The sequence below is a fragment of the Cololabis saira genome, chromosome 24 (assembly GCF_033807715.1).
Source record: "Cololabis saira isolate AMF1-May2022 chromosome 24, fColSai1.1, whole genome shotgun sequence".
Lineage (NCBI taxonomy): Eukaryota > Metazoa > Chordata > Actinopteri > Beloniformes > Belonidae > Cololabis > Cololabis saira.
The window spans coordinates 9,511,892-9,536,650 of record NC_084610.1 but is presented as its reverse complement, the minus strand read 5'-3'; the positions used below and the strand labels follow the sequence as shown (position 1 = coordinate 9,536,650).

At 41.3% G+C, this 24,759-nt stretch overlaps 1 protein-coding gene across 2 annotated transcripts; it reads right to left on the bottom strand.

Annotated features, from left to right (window-relative positions):
• Window positions 1-8,853: 8,853 nt before the first annotated feature.
• tubgcp3 (tubulin gamma complex component 3) lies at window positions 8,854-24,506 on the bottom strand. Of its 2 annotated transcripts, none has more exons than XM_061715629.1 (23): window positions 24,325-24,506; window positions 23,284-23,391; window positions 22,621-22,688; window positions 22,322-22,399; window positions 21,960-22,168; window positions 21,130-21,302; window positions 20,260-20,372; window positions 17,791-17,916; window positions 17,623-17,691; window positions 17,416-17,548; window positions 17,151-17,317; window positions 16,018-16,128; window positions 15,779-15,887; window positions 14,193-14,382; window positions 13,964-14,099; window positions 12,908-12,976; window positions 12,683-12,818; window positions 12,419-12,507; window positions 12,020-12,151; window positions 11,296-11,436; window positions 11,095-11,211; window positions 10,907-11,001; window positions 8,854-10,458 (listed from the first exon to the last, which is right to left on the bottom strand). In XM_061715629.1, the coding sequence occupies exons 1-23, from the start codon at window positions 24,398-24,400 to the stop codon at window positions 10,392-10,394; spliced, it is 2,712 nt and encodes a 903-aa protein (XP_061571613.1). In that variant the 5' UTR covers window positions 24,401-24,506; the 3' UTR covers window positions 8,854-10,391. The 2 variants fall into 2 exon arrangements, with proteins under 2 accessions (XP_061571613.1, XP_061571614.1); XM_061715630.1 differs by lacking the exon at window positions 8,854-10,458 and adding an exon at window positions 10,524-10,663.
• Between the last annotated feature and the right edge of the window lie 253 nt (window positions 24,507-24,759).

Here is a 24,759-nt window from a genome sequence, read left to right as displayed (position 1 = left end):
AATAACCCTTTTTTGTTCGGAGGAGATTTTTAGCTGGATCACAGAGCAAATTTTGCCTGTTATCATCGTGTGAGACACCTTTCGGAGGTTTCATCCACGTGTGCAGCTGCGACTCAGTCATCTCAGCCACCTGCAGCCGATAACTGTCCACGTGTGTCCGCAGACGTTATGGCAATTACTCTGAATTGTGGTGATAAAAGTAAAATACCTCATTATGCTTTTCTGGTTGAGGAGCTGTTTTGATGACGTGTGTAACAGACGAACTTGTTTGCGATTTTCATGTTGATGAAAAGTCACAATTTATAGACTAACAGCAGCGTGAAAAAGCAATCAAGCAGGGCAACAAAAGCTACAGATATTAACAAATTAAATACGCTTCTCGGTCAAAATGAAGAACAAAGTCTGAGGAGCTGAATTAGAAGAAATAAGCCAATGTTTTTACTGGATTTATGTTTTATGGAAAGATAAAACCGAAGCAAAGTTGTATCAGTTTGTTTATAAGCTATAAAATAAAGCATATCTTCATTAAAGCATGGTAGTGGCTGTATCATGATACAGGGTTGTGTTGCTGTGTCAGGCTTTGATGCAAAGAGCTTGGAGATTTCATCAAGATAATGATAGGCCGTTAAATACATTTTATAACATAATGAAAGCGACCAGATGGATATACTTGTACAAAAAGTCTCTTTTTATAGACTTTTTTGTAAAGATAAAAACTTAAAATTACTTCATTTTGTCAGTACATGCACTATCCACTTTATCACCTATGTGGAAAGATATTTCTGAGCCCTTTCAGAAGCTTAAAATACTGTTTTATTTTGATGTTGCTCCAATGTTAACAACCATTTTTGCTACGAACATATATTCTAACTCAAAACCGCTTTCATGCTTTGCATCCCTAATGATTGTTTACCTTCTAATAACAGACGTAGGGTAGTTTTAACTCATGACTTTTCCTTTAAAAAAGCTTGGAGTTTTAGCTGAGTTTAGCTTTTCATCAAGCTGACATGTGCAGAAGACAAACAGTAATGTTGCAGCTAATTGCAATTAATGTAATTCTGCCACCTCCTTGTGCGAGACTTTATATATTTTGCATCCGTCATCTAAATGAAAAAGCTTAAACAATAATGAGCTGAAAATAAAGGAACAAATGTGCGTACGCTTTGATTAATTTTCTTTATAGACCTAATGAATATCACGCAGGGACTTTTCCCTCATCTTTCACTCCACGTTCATTAGCAGCTGCTGTTCATTTCATCCGTTGGTGAAACACTGCTCCGTGTTAAGCCAATTGCTAATTACAGAAATGGCATAGCAGCTTGTTTCCAGTTATCAAAATGCACCGGTGTAAAAGGTGCTACTCTCAGCCTGCAGACGGTTTCTCCCATCAGGCCCCGCGACATCCGGCTGGAACTCTCGGGCATGCCGGTGAATACAAGTGTGCGAATAAATGAGTCGTTGCTCGTCCTTTAATGTGTCCATCAAACCCTTTGGCCGTCTAAGCTGAATAAATCGCTTTTAAGCTTGTGTGCGGCCGAGATGTCACACTCGATAACTGAACTCACACTTCAGGCTCGACGGCACGTCTGAGGTTGACGTCAGACGTCAGATGTTTGCTCACCGAGGACTTTGGTCGGCTGCAACAAGTCTGACCAATGATGACGCTAGATTCATATATATATATATATATATATATATATATATATATATATATATATATATATATATATATATATATATGTATATATATATATATATATATATATATATTGATATCAGCTTTTTAATGACCGTGAGGTTTGAAGTTAAATATTGCACTGACGCAGGAGGCTGATGTTGATAGAAAAGGACGGACTCAAGACTAAACTTGCATTTTCCAGTTCTAACTGAAGCCCCCTCCCCCGGCCGCCTTTACAACCTCTTCGAGGGTATTGACACAAGGTGAGTTCAGAAGATGAGTGGTCTCATGCTCTTTACTCTGGAATATTTGAACTGTGAAATTGCGTCATACCCACATGTACACACAGAAATCATGGGCGATACACGGTGCTCAGAACAGAACCAGCCTTCTTTATCACCTTGTTGAGTTTCTTTAAGTCACTGGCTCTGATGCTGCTCCCCCAACAGATGACTGCACTCTCAGTGACGGAGTTATGGAAGATATTTAACATCTTTCTGCAAAAGCTGAGGACCTGAGCTTCCTTAAGAAGTCCAGTCTGCTAAGGCCGTCCTTATCAACAGCATCACTGCTGCATCTCCGGTCCAGTCTTCTGTCCAGGTGAACACAGATGTATTTACACTCCTCCATGACATCTACTTCTGTACTCAGTCTCTCGTCCATCATTGATAAACTCACAACTGCAGAGTAATCCGAGTATTTCTGCAGATGACAGGACTTGTACTGGAAGTTTGAGGTGTACAGCATGAAGAGGAGTGGTGAGAGTACAGGGCCCTGTGGCGCTCCTATGTGCTGAGAACCTGTAACCATCCAGTCTCACAAACTGTGGTCTGTTTGTCAGGTTGTCAGTAATCCAGGCAACTTTCCTATCTGAAATCATGCTGATGAACGCTCCCGTGCTAGTACACGCCAGATCCATACCTCTATTGTATATCTTAATGTTACTCCCCTTCTCCCTTCCCCTTAGGAGATCTTTCACCTCCTACCAGGCCATTGCCTTAAATAAGAATGTATTCTTAGCAATTCTTGCCTGGTAAAATAAAGGTTTACTTACTACTACTACTACTCTACGGTGCCATGATTGATTGGTCCTGGTGGAGTCAATCGTTTATGAAACTGGTCTTGAGTCAGCTAAACCTGATGATGATTTCAATCATTTTTATTAAAAATACATGAGAGAAAATAAAAAAAATAGTCACAGATCTGGTGTAAATGATTAAGATGACAAAGCAGTGCATCGCTGCAGGTCTAAATGTAATGATTAAACAGAATAATAGTATACTTGTGATAAAATACTCAAAGTGTGAGGTGACACTATAAAGTAAGCAAGAGCGTATGATGAAAATGATAACAATATTACGTCAAAGAAATTAGTTTCACAACTGAGAAATGTCTCCACCCAAGAGAAAAAGGAACATACAAAAAAGGAACAAAAACACCCACATGGTTTTAAATGTAAATAAAATCACTCTACATCGTAAATCAACCAATTATTTAGTATTCATTCCAATTAAAACTTGAAAACAGAGGATTGCTGAGACAGAGCCAGAGCACGTGTGATGCCAAGTTTTACATTCAGGTTGTTTATTTTGCACACATCCTTGAATTTCTGGGACAAGACACCAGTTTCAAAAACAGATATGGTGCCATCGTCTAAAGGTTCTCGGGCGATTGCAGTCGTCTCTGCAGTACCTGACTTGTAGACTCTGATTTTTCCCACTTAACGTCTGAACTAAGGGTGTTGTTACTGCAGTCGCCCAGGGAGCAATCAGCAAGCCCACGCCAGAGGACGCCAGGTGCCACCCTGCTGGAGGCTGAAGAAGAGAATTTCAACACATCATGTTCTTTAAAATACATTTCTAATGACAATAAAGGAAAAAAAATCTATTGCATGGCTTTTTTGGGGGGGTATTACAATATATGTATCTATTTATTTATTTATTTTCATTAATACTCAGAGGTACCAGCAATAACAGGCAAGAAGCCTATAAGCCAGTTTTCTAATCATTGTATGAAGCTTATTTTTTTAAACATATATATGAGGGGGATCAGGGGGGATTTCCTAAACAGAAACAGGAACAGGCAGATACACAAACAGCAACCATTCCAGGTCTCTAAAACTAAATCAGTGCTACTGCGATTATCAGTCCCCAAACTATTGTACGGCTTTTAAATGTCTTATACCAAGTGTGGCTCGTCCATATCATCGTCATACAATATTACACAGCATCAGCATCCATCACGATCTCTTTATTAGAATGTCAAATGCCCAAAATATCCAAGGCCAGATCTGAATCCATCACAGGTGAGGTTTCTAAACACATCCACATCCTGCAGGTATGGTTGGAAAACACAGTTTGAGCAGGTTGGCTCCAATAAAAATGAAATCCCTTTAATATTCTCTCGAATGCTGACCTTTCTTTCTACATTTTTTGCAACTGAAGCAAGATCCAAACAAAGCTTTCTCCAGGTGACGGAGGAGTCGCAGGAGTGAATCATATGGCTGCGAGACCCACTTATGATTCAAAATAGGGGGCTGCAGTGCCAAGGCTGTCAAATTGTGCGGAGGAGTGAGCTAATACAGAGGCGACAAAGGAAAAGAAAGCCGCCCTGTTGCGACATCAAGGAATCCAGCTGATTTGAAGTACGCTCACCTACCTGGGCTTTTTGAAGGTAGAAAGGAACCGAGAAGAGACAGAGAAGAAAGATGGAGAAGGCTTAAGCACAGATTATGTTTCGGAGAATCTTCTTCTTCTATCTATATGATTTATCGCTCTAGCCTCCCTTCTTCTTAACCGTATCTTTTCATTTCCTTGTTTGAATCAAGATGAAACTTTAAGAACGAGAAAAGCCTTAAGCCTCTAAGAGAAACTCACAATATTCACAATATTAACACCTCACATTGATGTTGCCTAAAACAGGAAATCAAAGTTGTTGATGCTTCATGTTAAATGTCAGAGCAAAGATTGTAAAATTTGGAGCAAACGAAAAACAGCAGAAAGTGTTGTTAACAAGATGTCCACATCTCATTTGAGACATGTTCAGGTAACCCATAACAGGTGTCTTCAAATACTCCACAGCATGCTGCTTTGTGCATCTGTGCTCTGTATCCGGGCAAAAGTATCTGATTTAAAGACAATCTGCTGCTCCAATTAGCCTCATTAGGATCAGACAGATGCAAATGCCCAATTAGTTCAGCACCCTATCCTCATAACACTTATTAAAGCAAACTGTGAATAATCGAGGTGGAGGTCTTGGACACAGTGATGTATTTTTTCTTTTTTTTTTCTTCCAGTTTTTGGCCTTCAAAGAGCAGAAAATGTACGTTGCAGCTGGTATGTTCTGTGTTTCTGCATTGTGGCAGATATGTTCACATCAAACTCGGGGTCCAGCTGGCAGTCATCTGAGACAATAGGGATGAAAAGGAGTGAGGAAAATCCATCCTTTTGATAAGATTCTCTGAAAGACACCTGCTGCCAGAAATGCCAGTAAATGTCAGCTATTGCTGCTTGACGACACACACATCGACACACTCGATCTTCTTCTTTTTTTTTTTTTTTCTCCACTCATCTCACCTTAAAACCCGGTTGGAAGGTTGAGCGATGGACAGTCGGGGCCTGAGTGAGTCACGGGTTATTGAAGCGGCTCTGTCCTTTACAGTGAACACAAAAGAAACACCAAAGGCATGATATATAAAAAAAATAAAGACCATTCTTCATTTATTTATAAAAAGGGTTGCTTTTTTTCAGAGTTGAGTGAAGGCTGTTGTTGTCAAACTGGGGCACATGTCATCTTTGAGGCTCTGCTTTTCTGTGAGACCCCAAAACAGTTATCTAATGGAGGTAATTTTATTCAGGCCAGATGTGGCCACCAGGGGGCGCCAAAACACCACGATTCTGGCTCTGCTGTGGCGGGAAAACAGAGTTGATCAACTAACGAAGGGACTTCATAAAAGATATTTTGCCAATGTTTTTTTTGCATATTTGGAGAGTAGAGCTTTTTTTTTTCTTCTGGCATGTATCAATACATCTTTGGTAAGTAGAAAGGCTACTAATAATATATAGTGTAGTAGTAAGCTTTATCAAAGTAAACAGCACGTCGGTATTTTTTATTATTAGGCCTACCATTATTCCATGTTATTTACTTTAGAAAGTTAATCTTTCTGATCATTTTGATGGTTTATAATGACATCAAGTAGTTTTTTTTTAAATTACTAATTCAACCAACTGTGCTCTAATCAATTAAGTAACATCAGCTGGGCCCAAATTGACCACCACCTTTCAAAATAAAAGCATATCGCTGCAACTCAAATAGACTGAAACCATAAGACTGACTGAACTAATTCTGCAAAACAGACACAAAGACATTGAAAATACAACATAGCAAAAACACATAACTGAATAGCTCCCACAAAGCCTATTAAAAGAAAGCCAATTACAGTTTAGAAGATGAAAAATTTCAGTTTATTGTAAATTCTTATATTGTTGATTAATATAATGGTACTACTTCTACAACACTAGGTTGAAATTAACATTATCCAATTAAATGTATTTTTGTTGTTGATGCAACTGATTATTTAGATTTTCCAGGCCTGTTCGTCATGGGCATCCTCTCACAGAATCTGGTTCCTAAATTGAAATGATGTCTTCTCATTAGCCTAGATGGGCTCTCATATTTGGCAGGCGTGACTGAAATAACACCGCAGCTAATTACATTATAAGATCAATACTCCTTTTAAATCAGTGCCATTCATTGAACTCCACTTTGCATAATGTGAGAGCGGTGTGGAAACTGTTCTTTTGCAGCGACAATGTACATTTTAGAGTTATAAGTATTTAGTGTAAGCTGTTTCTTAAATTAGGAATAATAACTATGAGTAATGTAAACTTCAGTCCAAATGATATTAAATCAAACTTAAAAGTGAACGGAAGCTAAGTCTATGCAAATGTCAGCAACAAATTGAAAGGGAATTTAATGCAGTTATTATTCAAAGGCCAATGATGCCATATATATATTCAAACAAGACCGTTATAAACACAATATTGTAATTAAATACAAACACACATGCAGATGCACCAAAACATGAAATCAAATGCAAAATACAAATAGTTTACAAAACTGTACATTAACAAGTGGAAGAAATGGTGATACAAGATTCTGTCACCTTGCTGTGTGCAACGGCATCTCAATTATCTGAGTCTGAGACAAGACCAAGACCACAAAAAAGTGCTCTTGAGACCAAGATTGGTCTCGAGAACTACAAGTGTACAGACCAGTGCATCCGTAGTTTAACAAAAACCTTTCTTTTTTTCCCTTTTTAATGATATGATTTTATCAAAGTGCTGCTTTTCGCCTGAAGACAGCTTGGTTGAGCTCCAGCTGACGCTTTCCCCTTCACAGATGTGGCTGGTTTCAGCAGGGATTCGCTTATACACTGACATTTGGAACCATTGGCTAACAAGATTTATGTTTTTTTTTTTTCCTTGTACAGTTTTGTATTTTTATATTGCCGGTTTAAATTTGATATTGTCTTCCCAAACCCCAAAAGGCATGCAAAAATGTATTTTCGGTTGATTTATTTCATTGTTTAATACCCAAATTATCAATATGTGGCCAATTAACTAAAATCAAATGAGCAGAATTTACCTCTCAACTAAGATTTGATTGCGACATTCTTACTTTTGAAGCTCCTGTGGTCTTGGCAGGAAGACCCGTCACCTCTGAGTGACCGCCAGCCCCCCGGGGCTGATCAAAGTGCAGATGTGTTTGCTGGGAACAGCTGGATTGTCTGCCAGGTATCAGCGAAGGTTCACTGCACCGGGGGCAGCAATGCAGGGGAAGAAGAAGAAAAAAAAAAAGGGCTGCAAGGATGTAAACAGTCACAGATATAACGTCAGTCAGCTGGAAGGTTTATGTGATTAATACGTAAGCAGGAAGGTTCACCTGCCTTAATAATGAAAGAGCGCTGACATGAATGAACAGACATCAGGTCACTTTGTCAGGGAGGTGCTGCTCAGTATAAAGGTCAGCAGTCCATCGCTTAAAAAAAGACAAACAAAAACACACGAGGGGCTTTGGGAATACTCAGAGAAATGTCTTGGGATCAAAAACCATTTCTCTGTCATCGAGCAGCCAACCGACAAACACCTCGATACACTTGGATATATCGCACACAGACACAAAGAGATGGAGGGAGGTAAAGAAGGAAGAAAGAAAAATTGAAGATCCAAGCTGTTCCAGTCCAGCAGTCAAGCCTCTCAGCCTCTCGCTACTCCGGCCTCTCAAATTGACAATTTTCTCAAGTGTTATCCTGCAAGATGAGAGATTTCTGTCTATGGGCCTGAAGAAAGGACTCCCGGGACCACTAAGACGAGATGTTTACGCTCAAATATATAGAGAATGCACATTTTCGCCGAGGCCTGTCAGAAATGAATGTTTGCAATATAAAGATAAAGTGGGCATGTGAGAGAGTGGATGTGGAGATGACTTGTTTCCCTGAGGATGCGGTCTAAACGGGGTAATGGAGTTCCTTCTGGACAGAACACTGACGTGAATTTTGATGCATCCTGGATGTGTATTAAACCACGATGGGACAGCGTGATGGTGGAAGCTGGAAAAGAGAGCCTGTTCCTCCCTCTAGTGGTTCATTTTTGCAAAGTTCAGCCTAAAAAAAAAAAGCAAATGATGAGCTTACAATTTAATTTGCTTATTCTTTTTGTCAGAAAAGAATTTTTTTTTAGGTTTTTTTAAATATCTGACATGTTTCGGCGATTCCATTCTCCTTCATCAGTTATTAAATGAAATGATGAGCTTTCGATATGGTTCTTCCAGCAAAATCCTTCTCTTTGTAATACAATCAAGCTTAATTTGTCAGAAAGTATAAACCCAGACTTGATCTGCAGTTGTTTGGTTGGAAAATTGTCAATGGAACGAGTCACTTTCTATCAACACAGGCACAAAAAAGACGTTTTATAGTTTAGTCTCATTCACGACTCCAGGTTGATGGATGACAAAGCTTTTTGGAAGCAGATGGGTGAATTATTACCTCCAAATCAATACCAGGAGGCCAAGCGAATTAAATCCAAAGTCAGAACTGCAAAAAAAACCCACAAATACGGAAGTGAAATAACGGAGACCCATTTAAAAAACAACAACAAAGATTTTATTAAAGAATCAGGTTTTGTCTATACAGCATGTGCTATACAATGTCGAGTAGAGACAGTGCACAGGTGTCGACCCGGGTTCAGCTCGGTTTTTCACAGCCGTTCGTGTTTTTCCACGCATGAAAACTCATTGTCAGAAAGCAGTTTGGGCGGCCAACGGACCGGATGCAGCACCGACAGTTTCACCAACGATAGGATGGATTGGACTACATGTGGCAATGGGAAAATATTCCTTTTAAAAAAAAAGAAGAAAGCATCAATTTCCCCACAATTATATATATTAAATGTTTAGCTGCTGCTTGATGCTTGAATTCATAGTACAGCAAAGAGTTGCGACTACATTCAAAAGGGCTCTAATGATCTCACACGGAGCAGAACAGGAAGACCTTTCTGTCTGAGCTTTTAAAATGAATAAATGCTATATTTCCATCCTGAAATACCACGAGCCTGAACACAGTCATCTTAAATACTTTCATCTTACATACACATGTAGCAAAGCTCGCCTAAATACACTTTTCTTCTCCATACGGTCAGAATAGTCTCGCTTCAGAAAATAAACGGCCCATGTAAACATTTGTGACAAATAATCATTTAAACATGGACTTTTTTCCTGTAGAAATATTTACACTTCGAACATCTGAGCACTTGCAGGTCCTGTGGTTTATGCAGTGACGAAAAGTGAGGTTGTTATGGTTGTGGCGATTGTTTACATGATCTGCCTCGCGTTAAGACAAGTAACCTAACTGGGGAAGGAAGGAAAACTAGGATAAAATACAAACTAAGTGACCTTGAAAGCTGGCTTTTTTGTGATCTAGTTCCGTCTGAGCCTTCGTGTCGTGTAAAACCTCTTGTATGATTGTGATCAAGTGGACCTGAAACTAAGAACACCCTGAATATTCAGCAGGAATGAGCGGAGATCCGGGGTTAGACTGATATATAGGTGTTCGCTAATACTCGCCGTTCAGATTTAGAACTAAGATAATAAGACTGATCCTTTAAATAATGTCTGCAAAAACAGAATTCAAAAGAATATCAGTCAAACCCTAGTGAGACGGTGGAAATCCTCAAGGGGGGCGGATGTGTAGCGGGGCACTTACACACATTTTTGCATAAATTCTATGTACAAACATTTTATGTTTTGGGAGTATTTGGCAACCACTCTGACACAACAAAGTTCTTTACTTTTCATTAATAAGGCATGCCAAGTACGGTGGCCCTGTGTGACTCGGAGAGCTCAGCCCGACAGTGGCGTCTGATGGCGCCCCACACTCACGCGTCCCCACAACTCTTCGCCCATTTCAGGGTTTGCTTAGTCTGCAAAGCTTTGAAAGTCTTGGACCTTTTTTTTTCTTTTTCTTTCTTCCCCCTCTTTTGTGATGTCACCACTTGGCGACTGCCGTTGCTGCGACACCAGAGCGGTGCCGGCTCGCTCTCTCGCTCTCTCGCTCCTCCAAGGCATGACATCATCTCCCGCTCGGCCCGTCTGTGTGAGGTCACACCCCGTGCTCTGATCGGACGCGTCGTTGGTCAGCGCCGTCGTCGTCGTTATGTCACATGTTCGACGGCCGTCGCCCTCTGGTGGTGCCGAGAGAGGCGCGCAGTCTTGGCTCTCGGGCTCTGTGGACACAGTCGTACCAATCGTTTCTTAATATTTACCATAAACAAGGTGTTGTCAGACAGGCTTTGCTTCACAACTTCCCTAATAAACAACCAAAATACTATTTAGACTGGCTCTGGGGTGCAGTTTCTACTTTACAGCACTATTTATTGTACAATGTTTGCTCTACGAGCCTTTCAACCTCACCTGGCTCCTGGCTCCTCGCTTCGTTTGTTATAAAAACAAAAAAAAAAAGGGAAAATATTCTTGACGTTACAAAACACATTTCAGTGGATTTATTGGCTCCCACTGATTTTAGGTTTAGACTCTGTTTGACTACTGGATATCAAATGTGTCTAAAAGCAGGAGTTCAGTTCAGAGAACAGCAAATGGTGTTTTAGACGGTAATCAATGAGATATTGACGTGTGAATTGCTCCATTGGGGATGTTGTGCTTTTAGGAGCTGACCTGTAGTGCTCGTTGAAGTCCAGTCTGAAACTGAGGAAGCGCAAGCTTTCGTCTGGACTGGTCATCAGCAGCACCAGGAACTGCTGGACTATGCTCTGAGGGAGGGAGGGGGGAGAAACAGAGGATGTTTGAGCATTTCAAGAAGGAATTAAAGTGAATGAAAGCTCAGAAAGTGCACCGAGAGATACCTGGTAGAAGTGGGTGAGTATTCGGAGCTGGGACCGCATCTTTGGTATGGTGTCCTGAAACTCTTGGACTCTCCGCTTCTCCTCGGCCTCCTGCTCGGCCGTCACTCCCCACTGACCCTGGATCGGCACAGAGCGATACCGTCATGCTTCCCTTTGTATTTAATTAATCTGCAGCCCAGAAACCACCTCCCCCCTCCGTACCTCCTCCGCCTTCTGCTGCTTCCTCTCCTCGTACTGCAGCCGGAGAGCAAGCTCCTCCAGAGCCGAGCGGTACAGCGAGTCCTGCGCGCTCTGGAACTCGATGATCTGGTCAAATATGGCCCGTAACTGGTTCAGAAGAGACTGGACATGACAAATGAAAGCGGAGATGTGTAAAAGCTGGAGTGGAAAAATATCAAATAATTAGGGGTGTCAAATTAGCTCATTAATTGCGATTAATTAATTACAGGCCTATTTAGCACGTTATGTTTTTTTAATCGCTTAATCTATTTCTTAACATTACTTTTTCTGTTTGCGAGTTGCCTTTATTTTGAAATCTGTGTTTGTGCTGTGGGCTTCTTGTGCTGTTTTCTATTTTTTTTTTTTATTTTTACTTCTTGTGCTGTTGAGTTGTGGGTGGAAAACAACGGTCTGTCACACCTTGAAGTGGACACTGATTGGCTTAAAAAAAAAACTTTATAAAGCCACTTTATTTGTTGTTATACATCAATCTTTTAATCTGCCACAATAATGTAATGAATTTAAAGGAAAACACCTCAAGTTGAGGGCTTTTCTCAGTATCTTTTAGGTGAGATTAAAAAAGAGATTCATTCAATTAATTAATTAATTACAGATCTTAATTCATTAATCGCAAAAAATGTTTAATCGCTTTGACAGCACTACAAATAATATAAACAAACGAGCAATAAAAAAAGCTGCACGTTACCCTGCTGTTGTTGTCCAGCAGACATCTGGAGATGACGCTGTCCAGGAAGACGTCGTGTGCAGCGATTATGTGGTCCAGATCCTGAGCCTGTTGAACTTTGTTCCACAGCTCATCCCACGAGCACTCCAGCACCTAAACACACACAAGCAGCATTTGAGAGTAAAGCTGGAGTTACATTCCTCATTTCTACTTCTCATTTCATTTTAAAATACATGTTGCTATAATAAATGCTTTCTGAATTGATGTGCGAGTTATCGCCCCCTACTGGTCAGTCAGCAAGTGCGTAAATCAGAGTCGTGCAACGTTGCATACACAGTCACAAAGTAGACCGCCTCTTTCTGTAATTGCTACTTTCTGCTGATGTTTTACAGCCCGTGATAGCAGAGCTAATGGCCTGACCTCAAAGGTGATGTAGTACTGCATTTGGTGGATGAAGTGGACCATCTCGGAGGCCAGGATGTGACACTGATGCAGCACCCCCGACAGCTCTGGAGGGTAAAAAGCACAAGGACAGGTGAGGTTGCTTCAGACTGCCAGTAAAAGCACTAACATTTTATTTTGCTTGCACTACAACTACATAGATAAATCGATTTAAATAAAAGCAAAACAAACAACGGCAAAGTAAGTTAAAGCTGAGCTTTATGCACGAGTGCGTTTATGTACCAGGCATGGTTTTGAGCAGCTTGGCGTTGCACATCTGTCCCTTCCAGATGTCCGTCAGCGTGTACTCCATCCGCTTTGCCCTCCACAGGAAATTAAACACACGCAGGTAGTGGCCCATACACTCCCTCGTAAATACCTGATGCACACAAGAGCGATAGAAGGACAAGTTTTCAACGGCGCAGAATTATGCACCAGAAAGTGTTTCTTTTTCTCTTTCTTTTTTACCGTTGCAATGGGTCCATCGACGTGGTAATCGAGGCTAAAAACATCCCAGCCTGTATCCCCGGGTGACACCTGCAGGAAACAGAAAACAGACTGAGGAACAGTGGAGTAAAAGTTGCTTTCGTCAACGCTTTCGAAAATTATGATTAAATATCGCCGTCAGCAAACCTTTATCACCTGAAGAAAACGAGACGCAACGAAAATGCTGGTCATGTGACGATAACGATAATTAAATATATAATGCGATATCTTAGACAAATAACGACGAGACTAAAATGTAGATTACAAAATAAAAACTCTGCTAAAATGTGTCTTCATTTTCATTGACCAAAACGAGACGAAATGTTTTAACAAAGATCCTTAATGTCCATGTTTTCAGTAGTTTCTCTGGTTTAGTTCTGCTGGGTGACGTTAGTCCTCAATCCCAGTCGCTGCAGGGGGGAATCAGATCCAGAAGATGCAGCTGCAGGTTAGAGGCTGATGCCGTTAACGCAGAGCTCAAGGTTCACGTCAATTAAAAACAAAGTTAAATAGAGAAACACGGGTATCTTCTCTGGGACTGGGAGAAGAAGAAGAGACGATCTTTGGATACACTTTCCTACATAGACGTGGAAAAGAAAACCCAATGTGTCGTCGAAAAAGAAAAAGATGGGGAGAAACGCGGAAAAAGAAATATGTTGTAAACTCAAATTAGAGTCTTCTGTATCTGGAATTAATGTATTCTTGAGTCTATAAGGTAACAATAATATAATAATAAGATTACCTTGTTTGAATTGTAAAATGGGTTTGGCTAAATACAATCTTTGACTATAACTAGACTAAAATGGTCCTGGACAATTCTGACTAAAAAACTAAAATGCTCAGACTTTTAGACGACGAAAACCTGACACGACTAAAAGGAGTATGAACGTGACTAAAACGAATAAAAACTCAAATGATAGTTTGACCCACAGACTAAAACTAAAGTTGAAACAGGCTGACAGAAACAACACTACAGTGGAGCAAAGGGACTAATAATTCGGTTGTGCAGATGGAGGTTAAAGGGATGGGTGTTCAAACCTCCAGCAGCCGCACATCCAGCCTCTTCAGGATCTCTGCGTTGTCATACTGGGCGTTGGTGGCTCTGACCGCCGTCTCCAAGATACCGGTCAGGTTGTGTTGGTATAAAGTGGTAGCAGGACGGACCAACTCAGGCCTGGAATGAAGAAAAACCACAGTATAAGCGATCTGATTGTAACGATGCCCGACTGGGATGTGTTGAACAGTGCGTGTTTGGAATCGTTCTAACTTTAGCAGGTCCATGAGGTGTCTGATGAAGTCTCCCTGGCCCAGCAGCAGGTATCTCCTCATGGCCTGCAGGTGCTCCAGCAACAGGTAGTTGCGGTTGAGAACGTCCAGCAGGTATTTGCTGGTGTCGAAGTAAGCCGCGTCGATTTTCTCCTGAAACGCTCCTTCCAGGTCGGACAGCAGCTCAGCAGCTACGAGGACGCAGAAAAAAAAGAGGTTTCAGAAGCTCATACTGACAACTTTAGTTTTAAAGTACTACCGAAAATGGAAAAGAGAGCTCAAGTGACACTGAAGGTCTTCGATGCCTCTCAGCTCAAACAATAGAAGCTACAGATCAAACAGGCCCCGCGAAGACCTCGAGACTGAATCAATAAAATATGGCTAAGTATACGTCTTTGGTCTACAGTCAAAAAGAGAGGACAAGGCCGGTGAGCGGTAAGTGCATTGATCGCTGCTATTCCATGAGCTTATGTCAATAAAATAACATCAACACAACAAGGGCGCACAAAGACAAAAGATTGGCCTGTAATGTCTTAGTATGTCTGACATGACATACCAATGTCGAGAGATGAGAGTATGGACGACATCAGGGCACGGACAACAGGAGAGTTATTTTATGCACTATTTTATCTAATACAGTGGCTAGTAGGAATGGGTGATATTTTACCGTTCACGATATACCGTCCAAAAAATTCCCCACGGTAAGAATTTGTCATCTCGTGGTAAAAACGATAAATTCTCGTTAATTTTTGTGTAAAGACGGATTTATGGTTCTGCGTTAAATCCACGCACAATGTACGTGAAGGAAGGAAGGAAGGAAGGAAGGAAGGAAGGAAGGAAGGAAGGAAGGAAGGAAGGAAGGAAGGAAGGAAGGATATGAGCCTGAAAGAAAGAAATGAGCCAGAAAGAAAGAAAGAAAGAAATGAGCCAGAAAGAAAGAAAGAAAGAAATGAGCCAGAAAGAAAGGAGCCAAGAAGAAAGAAAGAAATGAGCCAGAAAGAAAGAAAGAAAGAAAGAAATGAGCCAAGAAGAAAGAAAGAAAGAAATGAGCCAGAAAGAAAGAAAGAAAGAAAGAAAGAAAGAAAGAAAGAAAGAAAGAAAGAAAGAAAGATCAATTCCCGTTGATACGTGTTTGTGTAACAAACATGGAGGATCTGAGTCATTACAGTTTTGCAGTACAGGTGTAACTCATTTAATTGGTTTTTATCAATTAAATTTAATTGGTGTAGTTTAGTAGCATTTAGTATCTTTTAGAGCAGTGTTTTGGGGGCTCCAAAGACTCAATGTGGTGATAGATTTATAGTTACAAAGGTGGAGTTGAATTGGTATTTTTTTTATCGTCATTTTTATCGTTATCGGGATAAATGCCAGAAATGATCGTGATAAATGTTTTAGTCCATACCGCCCATCCCTAGTGGCTAGTCGTATATATATCCTTGGGTGGTGGGAAGGGGGGGTAAATGGGAGGTTTTGCCCAGGGCACCAAAAAGGATAGAAGCGCCCCTGATGGTTATGTCTCAATGTGAGATCAAATTCATATTAAAAATGTGATGAAATAGTTTCTTTATGAGGTTATAATATATTTACCATCTTTAGGAGCGTCTGCAGGTTTGGACGCCGGTGTGATTTTGCCCGGTGGCGTTCTGTCGTGACAAACCTGATGCAGGAAGTTAATGGACTTGCCGATCAGTAGAACCTACAGAGACAGGAGAGGATGAGGGTCAGTTTCTGTGGAGGAACTTAACAGTTTACTGGTATTAAGTGGTTTTGGTTAAGTGCGTTAGCCTGCTCGGTGGCGGTGGATTAAGCCGTCTGGAGGGACGTACCTTGCGAGCCTGGTCCATGGTGATGAAGGACGGGATCATGGACTTCCTGAGGGAGTACTTGTCGTGCCACAGACGGTCGGTCTTCACGTTGGGATCTGATGCTACAAAGAACTACACGCATGTACAAACAGAGACTCATCATTTTCAACACTTAAATCAAAGAGAGTTTTTCAAATTAATTTGCAGAAAAATAAGTTTTAGTGGATAATTCCCCCGGGGAACCCCTCAGGAGTTCAGAAAACTTTTAAAAGCAGAGATTTAGGACCAAACGGACTAATGGGATGTGTGACAACCCCACCGGGACCACACCCACTATAAAACTCTTTTATCTGACCGTGGAATCACTTAACATGCCATCTACGCAGCAGACGGCCTTTCCTTGGATTGATTGGGATCTGATGTGTCGTTATCTAAGATTTAAAGGTCAGACAGTGAACAAATGGGTGTATAGATGGACATTTTCATACTCTGGCACATTCACTTCGATTATCTATTTACCCGAGTCCAGTGAGTAGATTGTAACTTCAGGAGGCTGAATACTGCTCAGTTCATGTGTGACGAAATATAAACAAACATCTCAGCTGGCTTTTTCTTTTAGATCACATTTTTACCTCTACCTAAACCTAAAAAAGAAGCAGTTTAAAGGCATGACTTTAAAAAAAATACTATTGATCTGAGTGATATCACACACAAAGTGCTGTGCCACCCATGTGTGTTTAGTTTTACTTTCTTCTGCACCGCTGCTGCATCCAGTCGAGTGCAACGTAACATTTGGAGCTGAACTCGTAAGTTCTGCGTGAGCGGAACAGAAAGAGAGAAAGGGCAGGGGGAGGTAAAGGAGACGCATCCATCACCCCGGTCTCCATTACACTCCTCTCATCAGTTCTCATTTAAGAGGCTGGCCTGTCTCTCCTCTCTTTCTTTATTTCTCTCTCTCTCTCCCCCCTCCTCCTCCTCCTCTCACTAATGTTCTTTTTCATTGGGGTCAAACGTCAGAGCAGTTAACAAGAACAATGTTCCAGAAACGAGCAGTAAACTCTTAATGACTTTTTCTTTAAAAAGGAGCTCAAGGAGGCTCTGGATACATTTGGGATGTTTAGAACCGGAGTTATCAGGTGTGTGTGTCGTAGTACCTCGTGGTAGGTATCCTCCAACTCTCCGTCATAAATCCATCTGTACAGGAAGTTGAGGATGGGGTGCGACACCAGGCTGAGGATGTGCTGAACCAGCGCTCTCATCTGAGGATCCCCCGTCTTCCCGTAGGCGTGAACGGCCGAAGCCAGCTCCCCGCCCTTCCGACCTGAAACGCAAGCAGGTATGGACCCCCGGTCAGTCGGCGTGGAAACACGGCGGCGGTCTGTAAACGCGGGCAGGGCCCGGATACGCGGTCAAGCCCACCTTGGCAGTAGTCGACGAGGGCGGCCAGCGTCTTGAGCCGGACTTTGGGGTCGTACATCCAGACCAGCAGCCTCCTCAGAGTCAAGCTGCTCTCCGTACACACGGTCACGCCCTGCTCATCCTCTACCTGCAACTACACACAAACGCAGAAGTCATAAAGTCAGTTTTTGTAGATGATAACAGAAGTCTTCTCTGTGATCTGCCAACCTGAGAGTGGAGCACGGAGAGCAGCCGGTAGTACTCCTTCAGCTCCTGGTGGAGCGACGCGCAGAAGCTCTGAGGGGAAAGAGAGATGCTCAGATCAATGGAGATTAAGAAATAAATAAAAATCTAACAAATAGAATATACAATGAACATAAATGATGAATGCTGTACCTGTCCGACCAATCCGAAGGCCCGGTCCAGGCTTCTGGCGTCGGTGTACTTCCTGACTTTGTTGTGGAGCCAGCCGAGCTCAGCCAGTCTGCTGCTGGTGTCCCTCAGGGACTTACACACCACCACCTACAGAGGCAAACATTGCATTACGTATTATAGATCATTATTTGATATCCTAGATCAGTGGTCCCCAACCTTTTCTGCACCGCGGACCGGTTTAATGTCTGACAATATTTTCACGGCCCAATCTAAAGGTGTAGTTAATAAAAACGAGAGATCGGCACTGTGGTATTTTCTCTATAGCAATAATAATAATAATAATAAAACATAATTTTCAAAAAAATAAAATAGAATAATGGAAATTGTAAATTACCTTTTAATATGAGTATTTATACAAATGTGTTTTTATGTTTTTATGTCTCATTAACGTTATTTAAAGCCAGGCTTTTATTTTATTTGTCATATATTAAGGAGACCGATATTTAGTGCTTTTATTTTGAAGGTGTCTCACCGATACCTTGTAAACATCCGGCGCTTTGGACTTTAACAGTAAATGTTTAACGGCAGTAGAAAGTGTGTCTGAAAGACTAAACTAGTGTCGAGAATGCTAAAGTGGTGCCTAACTGACACAAAAATCACCTGCTGATAAGGATTTGTTTTCTTTGCAAATTTGATGCCGTATTTATGTCCAGCTTGAGTTTGGTTGTCATGGTTACTCACATGTACATGTATTGCGGTTAACGGTAGCCGAGCGAGCAGCTGTGTCGGTCTGTATTTAAGTTAAATGAAACTTACATGAACGTAAAAGACTAACTCTATTTTATTTTATTCCTTTATAGCTCTTTCGATGTGTTTGCAGTGTATTTACATCCAAGGAATAAAAACATTGTGAACCATCAGTTTGAGAGTCAACCATCATCAGTCGGGGCTACAGAAATTATTTTTTCTTTCTGTGCGGCCCGGTACCAAATGACCACGGCCCGGGGGTTGGGGACCACTGTCCTAGATAATAGGACATACATAGTAGATGATAATTCTTTGGCAGAAAAACAAAGCAAAACTGGCGAGTATCCTGAGCTTTGAGGGTTTAAAAAAAAAAAAAAAAAAAAAAAAAAACCCCAAAGATCTCCACATCCCAAATATTCTCAGCTGGGCTAAGGTCTGGACTTTGAGGTGGGCAGTCAGATACCTGAACCGCCGTTTTTACAATCATCTAGAAACGTGTCTCTACTGTCAGGGAATAAGAAAAAAATGAAGTCTATTTGTGAGAAACCTGCTCTGTTCTCAAGTAGTCGCCCAGCCTCATTTGCTTTGGGCATGCACTCATCATTTAACTTGTAATGCTGCTCTTCTCACTGGGAAAAGGGCTAATCTGGACTCATTAACCACATGACCTTTTTCTATTGCTCCATAGTCCGATCGTTGCACTCCCCAGCAAATTAATGCTTTTCTTTCCTTCTTTTTCTTTTAATTAACGTTACTGAAAAGTGTTTTTTATGGGCTCACATAGCTTTTAAGTCCCAACGGTTTTGAGTTTTACTCTTGTTAGATTTTACTCAATTAAATTTCGCCAAATAAATGGATCTGATCACGTTTCTTCTTTCGAGATAATGCTTCACCAAAATCCTTCCAGGTTGAAATGATCTTTTGGACCATTCTTAAATCCCTTTCCTTCAATCTCCTTCATTGTTTTGTTTGATTCAGAAGTTCTTTCTGAAACAGAACTATCTAGTTTTTTAAAGACTGCACCAGAAAGGGGTTTGAAAATAGATTGTTTTATATTTTGCCCAATGGGAGACTGATCTGTTTGCTTGGTGAGATCCACAAGGTATGAAGGCAGTGTTTTGTGATGGCTTTGAAAAGCTCCCACAGTTTTAGTTCCACAATAAAGTTTCAATTTGATACGCTTGCTCTCAGAGATAAATTGTTGTTGTTTCGAGCACGGCCTTGCAGCCACAGCGCTTTTCCAGCTTGAGAGGAGTTTGCATTTAATGATGCATTCCATTTTCATCTGCTTAACAAAACCTTTTATCCAGGGGGCTTAACAGACGGGTCAAGTTGCAAAGCAAAGGACCCAAAATATCTCCATCCTGGACTGATGTATCCCTGCTCTCTCTGTGGCCCCGTCTCCATCAGGACCGTGTCAGCATATTGACCACGACTATGTTTAGTGCAGCAGAAATAATACAAGACATATTCCATCTAAGGCCTCCTCATCGATGAGAGAAGGGGTGGAGAGGGGAGTAAAAAGAAATTGACAGGACAAACAAAAAAAGACGAGAGTTTGATGTGGCTGGAAGCCAAAGTGCTTCACATTGATCTGTTGAAGTGCGTCAACAAGAGTCTTTTATCATGACGTCTATCCTGCAGTACGTCCAACTCTGCCTCATGGGGAGCTACAGGACCTCAATCTTGTGGAATCATCTTGTTTGGTTGCTAAATGTAATGTGTTTGTGCAGGTTCGTGTACCTTGTTGTCTGTCTTGTAACAATTTTCCTGGGCGTTCATCTTGATGAACTTCCCGTCAATTCCCTGGAAGACGTACAGGATGTCCCGCACCAGCGCGGCCTCGCTCACCTCACCTGCAATGTTAGGTAGTTAATATTTATTTTGGTCAATCACAAGCATAAAAATCAAGAAACAAGATAACAAACATCCACAGGTTTTTCCCTGGTCAACTTTGTGATTATTTTGACCGAAAAGGCCTGGACTTGAAGCATAAAGCTTATCTTGCCCAACTTTTAACATAATAGAATATACAAAAATATACAAATAGCTGTATTAACTGTAATGATAATAATGATAATAATAATAATGATAGCTCTGAAAACAGAAAGTGAAAAGATGCTAAAGAAACCGACAAAACCAATTTAGGTTGTCATTTCATCTCATGCACACATTCTTATACACTCTTACATTCTTATTTGTTTGCTTATTGTGCTTCTATATATGTGTCCAATCCTTTGCTTTGAATAATATCTTGTATGCTTTTATTGAGTTTGCTAATTTAAGGTCGTTGTCTAATGAGTTCCACAGTTTTACTCCTAAAACAGATAAACATCTGCCCTTTGTATTTGTTCTTTCTGCTGTTGTCTCAAACATTGCTGTTCCCCTGAGGTCATGTTTGCCCTCTCTTGGCTTGATCAGAGCAATGTGGCAGAGAATTAGAGGTTAGATAGCCAGGACACCAAAAACTGAAGCCGGTTAAAACTTTCTGTCCATAAAACATAATATTTACTATTAATATTATATTAATATTTATTGCCTGAAGTATTTACTTCATTATTCATTCAAAAGATCAATTATGCAGAAATGCACGCCTTTATTAACATCACTCACTGGCTGCATCGCCGTCTCGGCGAGGACGCAGCACTCTGGACGGCGGCGCTGAGAGCCCCAGAGGTGGGCGCGTGGTGGGCGGGGCCAAGGCAGAGGAGGGGGAGGAGCTTACAGGAAGAGCCCATGCCAGCCGGGACCCCAGAGGCTGAGCAGCCGCAGACTGGGGGGGTTGACTGAAACACACACAAATGCACCAAACTGTGATTTAATGCATCCAAAATAATTGGCCCAATCAGAAAAGAGGATGTATTCACCAGAGTAAAAGACAAACAAAACAAGCACATTAGCTCACACCCAGAAGTCTTTTTTCATCACGACTTTATGCAAGACTTCAGAACAGTAAACTCCACACAAAAGGCCACCTGCAAATCTTTGCATAATTAAGGCTTTATTCCTCTGCGTTTGTCCAAATATAACGAGTAATTAATGTCAGGAAGGCCTAATGGTTTCAGGTGAGGAATCGTCCTTTTACGACTCAAAGGTGAGCCGTGACAGCTGAATGGCCATTTGCAGCGGGAAGGATTCTGCATCATTAATGAAGGTAAATGGAATCAAATGGGCTTCTGATGCCTCATAAAACAACATTAAAACATGCCAGGCTGAGAGCCAAGTTTATGTGGAGCAGCTAATTGACGCTGCTTGTATCCAAATGCGGTGATTTCGACGGACTGAAATCACATCATTAAATGAGCCTCTCAGATCAAAGTGTGAAGTGGTGACCGAGAAAGGGATTGGAGTAGGATCACGACTTGTTAGAAACTTGATAAAAGGGCCAATCAAAGTTTGACAAAAATCCCTGGAAGCAGTGTAGCGTAAATGAGAACACTCACCCGGCCAGCAGGGACTGTGGCGTCGGCGTGGGTCCGTTTAGCGTGTAGACTCCGAGACTGGAAATCCCACTCGTCCCAACGCTTCCCGACAGGCCGGCGCTCCTCTCGCCGTAGCCCAGGGCCAGGCTCTGAGGTCGGGTGCAGTAGAAAGGAGTGGAGTGGGCATCCCTGGGAAGGGCTTGGGCAAACAGGGCACCATAGTTTCCCAGCTGAAACGGACAGTGTTATAGTTTATTAGAAAGTTTTCCCTACTTAATTAAGATCCTTCACCATAATCACTAAGATTTTGAACCGATAAAAGACGTACGAATGGAAAAACAGACAGCAAAATGTACACAAGATTGTAAAAGTGCGTCTCCCACCCTGCTGGATGGTTTGCGGGGGTCTTCAGAGAGGCTTAGCAGCAGGTAGAGAACAGACCAGCGATGCTTCAGAACACCCTGGCGAGCAGTAAACAAAATGAACAACCAAATAAAAAACAGATGAACACAATACTCTATGAACAAATAAAAATAAGGATGCATAAATGTTTAACATTGATTTTATTTTTCCAATCCTCATCTGAAGCCCTTAATATGAATCAATTGTTTCAGTGATTCTTTTAATACAAATATGCTGTTTACTGCGGGTGGGGGTGTGAATAGTTTCTGCAAACACAAACCTGAGTCTGGAGTTTTCTGTGCAGCTCTGAGAACAGAGCAGCATCTGCTTCTCTCCTCTGCTTCAGCACTGCAAACAGCATCAAAACTAACTGTTAAACAAACAAATTGAAGCTTGGAAATCCTCTACAGTTCAGCGTCTCACGTCCCTGACATGCACCGTCACCACTGGACTCTGGAGCGGCATGACGAATGGGATTTCTACAGCTGTTCATCAGCTCTGCGGGAATAAATTCTTCCATGTGCTGGAACTCATGTGATTCCACTTTATTTAGGAGGTCTAATTTAAATTGCATTAAGCATTGATATAGAAGCCAAGTAACTGTAACACAATGTGCTATTTCTGTTTTGTTGGCATCATAGATCAATGTTTTCCCGCTAATGGTGTTACCATGGTTACTATGCAAGTCAACGGGGATTTGCTGCGGTGGTGTAAAAGGTTTTCAATGCTTTCCCGAAGTGGCGCCGGCATATATTTTAATTGCACACATAAAGAACATATATCACTCTTTATGCTTACAGATCTGATACCCGAGAGACAAAATAAAGCTTTATATCTCGAATTAAGGACACAAATGAGCTCTTACAGTCTGTTACAGTAGTATAAAGATATGCACTAAGAGTTTGTTATGACACTGGGATAGCTCCGGTCCAATATCACTTACATTCTTTCTTGATCTTCTCAGACACCAGGAACTCGTCTCGCTCAATAGTCGGGGCATAGTTACTGCCAATGACCCGGACCGCATACTGGAACTGGTGGGCAACTTCAGCTGGGAACAAAAGTAGTACTGAAGTAACTCAGGACTAAAGGTCACAGCAGCATTTTCAACAAAGCTTAAAAGGATAAACAAGAGTGTCAGAGTTTTCTGTATGTTTTACATGTAAAATCAACTTATTAAATACTAGTATAAATTCAGATCACCCAAAATGGTCACACATTTTTTGTGCAGCCAAAACTCTGAATTTAGATCCAGACGACTGCAGATGACGTTTCTGTCACTGTAACCTAACTGCATGTGTTTGCTACTTTTGATCACAGTGTTTAAGGCCCAGTCACGTCAACAGGACTGAAAAAAATCAGCATCACATGAATATTTTCTGCCTTTCTCGTGAGAGGTGGTTGTCTCTGGCAGGGCCTTCAGCTAGCCACACAGAACAGCATCCAGCAGCCCTGCAGACTCTGCATTGATGCACATCACAGCTAACCCACAGATGACTGAAGAAAGCATCTGACCACTTTATAAACCAAACATCGACATGTATGACAAAGGCAGATGCTGAGATGTGCAGCATCGAGCTGCGATGATCGAGCCGCTTGTCTAATAGCTACAGTCAATACTGCCCCAATAATGATGTTGATACAAGTCTGAATTATAATACTTGATTATTAAGGTCATTATGAATGTAATATCCGGTTAAACCGTTAATAAACTGACAATATGTGGTTTTCTATGAACTTCAACAGTTTTGTAGCATCCCGTTGCTGAATAGTTGGTTTAGCCGGTGTCCCAAAACGTTCACTTATTGATTTATTTGAGGGTTATAATATTAAATATGTACGCCGAATGTGTGGGTTAACATACACGATTCAGGTAATATAGTCATAATATGTGTGACACCTGCTCAGAAATCACTGCGCTGTGTTTCGACTAAAGCGACTGATTTTTGCATCAGGATCGGTGAGCGAGCGTCGACTGATGTACCTTCGCTTTTCCCCGTGATCCTGCAGCAGAGGCTCTGCAGAAGAACATTGGGTGATTTCTGATCGAGACTCGCCATGCTGTCCGTGGATATCAGATAGTTTGTTGTCCAATTTATTAGTAAAATGCCACTGAAGAATATAAACTAACTCCAACCTCCCCATATGAGCAACGCCATTTTGATAAGTCGAGTCAAGTTAGCACGATGTAGTAAAAATGTAACCCCAACTTCCGCCAGATTTATTTCATAATAAGAGCATGAATATGTCACCGCGAGGGTAAACAGCTAGACACGGATCTGACATACCTTACTCAAGGACAGGGGCACAACGAACCAGGGGATCCTGGCTTTAACCCACGATGCATGTTAGAATGAGACAAAGCAATCAAAAATAAGATGTATGATGAAAAACAACCAACCAAAAAAAAAAAAAAAAA